The sequence below is a fragment of the Phoca vitulina genome, unplaced genomic scaffold (assembly GCF_004348235.1).
Source record: "Phoca vitulina isolate PV1807 unplaced genomic scaffold, GSC_HSeal_1.0 scaffold35, whole genome shotgun sequence".
NCBI lineage: Eukaryota > Metazoa > Chordata > Mammalia > Carnivora > Phocidae > Phoca > Phoca vitulina.
This window is the reverse complement of record NW_022589738.1, coordinates 4,203,231-4,204,935: the sequence shown is the minus strand read 5'-3', so window position 1 is coordinate 4,204,935 and position 1,705 is coordinate 4,203,231. Positions and strand designations below refer to the sequence as shown.

At 44.1% G+C, this 1,705-nt stretch overlaps 1 protein-coding gene across 1 annotated transcript; it reads right to left on the bottom strand.

Annotated features, from left to right (window-relative positions):
* Positions 1-903: 903 nt before the first annotated feature.
* LOC116646057 (putative teratocarcinoma-derived growth factor 3) lies at positions 904-1,452 on the bottom strand. Its single transcript, XM_032426535.1, has one exon. The coding sequence runs from the start codon at positions 1,450-1,452 to the stop codon at positions 904-906; it is 549 nt and encodes a 182-aa protein (XP_032282426.1).
* Between the last annotated feature and the right edge of the window lie 253 nt (positions 1,453-1,705).

Genomic DNA, 1,705 nt, shown 5'->3' with positions numbered 1-1,705 from the left:
CTTTTAAAATGGCTTTTACCATGTATCATTTTATCACCTGGTTTACAATTAAATATGTTGTGAACATTTTCTCTTTTACAAGAGTTAAAATACTTGCAAAGTGTGGAGAAAACATAATTTATTAAGCTCTCTTGTTGGGGAAAGTTAGAATTTTTTTCCAAGGAGACTTCATTCTTTTTACAATGCACTGAGAAAAAAGGGGATGTCCTTGTCTTCTATAGCTTTTTACAGATGATAGAAACTTGCCTTTCAACTTAGCTTTTTGACTTGCTTCTCATGCTCATCTAATCACCAACCAAGTAATCCATTTTATTTTTTCCAATCTCTCTCCCATTTGCTTCCTCTTTTCTATCTAGCCTCCTTGGCGCACGTGCACAAACACACACACTTCCAGTACTTCAGAATCCTGTCCCTCACCTCTAATATCTGCCCCCTGCCCTCTCATCTGCTCCCTTTAAGGGGCTTCCTTTCCTTTCCTTTTAAAGATGAGGTCTTAATTGATTTTGATCAACTCTACTCCAAGCTTTATACTCAGTTCCACATTAGGAGTAGTCTTTAATAATCTAAAGAAAGAATTCAGCTGTTCAAGGAAAATAATAATAAGAAACCCTTGGTAGAAATACATGTATCAAGAAACATAGAACTTGGTCACAATGTAGATAAGGCTGACTTTTTTTTAAAGAAGTTCTTCGGAGAGGGCAGGGAGAGGAAAGTAGTTGGTACTTGAAGGCAATGTTAGGGACCATTATGAAAGTCTGTTCACTATTTCAGGGCAACTAACAGATGATCATCTCTCAGGACCAATACCGGAGCTACAGCCTTTGCAGGTCCTGACATGCGCATGACCGACAGTGCAAGCAAGTGCTCATCAATAGTAACTTTGCAGAGCAAGGCACATGCCAGCTAGCAAAAAAGTGGTGCCCGAAGACAGTATGTTAATTCTGGAGCCCTGGAAACTGGGAAGTGCTCATCCATCACGTGGCCATCCGAAAGGGCAAAAGAGGGGACGATCCGCTTACCACGACCTGGTGGAAATGTCTGAGGAGAGCAGTGAAGCTGGCCATGCCAGCATTTACACATGGAACATTTCTTGGGCAGCCAGGGGTCATGGGACACAGACTCACGGTTCTCTTTGCCCCAATCATGCTCACAGTTCCAGCCACAGGAGGAGGGGGGGCAGGCATAGAAGGACAAAAGCGTGCCGGTTCCCCCACTCAGACAGTAGGTTTTGTTTAGCTCCTTAGTGTCCTGGATTCCTATGGACAGCACAGACTGGAAAGGCCAATGACAAACAGCAGGCTCCTGCTGGGACTGAATGCTGTCATCTCTTAAGGCCATGTCTCCCTGAGAGGGAAGTGCAAATTCACAGTAGCCCAGCCCAGCAACTAATTCCAGTTCAGCGGCTTTGGAAATGGCCATGATCAAAATCACGCTGGAGGAGAGGCGCCCCATCTTTCTGTGGTCTGTAGCTCTTTAGCCGGGGACTCGGCCTTCCCGGGGACTCTCCCTCCTCAACTGTTCTTCTCAAACATTTCCAAGAAAAACTGAAGAGGAGGACATGCTTCCAAACTCATGTTACGAGGTCAGCATTACCATGGCACCAAAATCAGACAAGGACATCCCGAGAAAGGAAACCTGCAGACTAACATCCCTGATAAACATTATGAAAAATCCTCAAAAATATTAGCACACTGAATTCAACAAT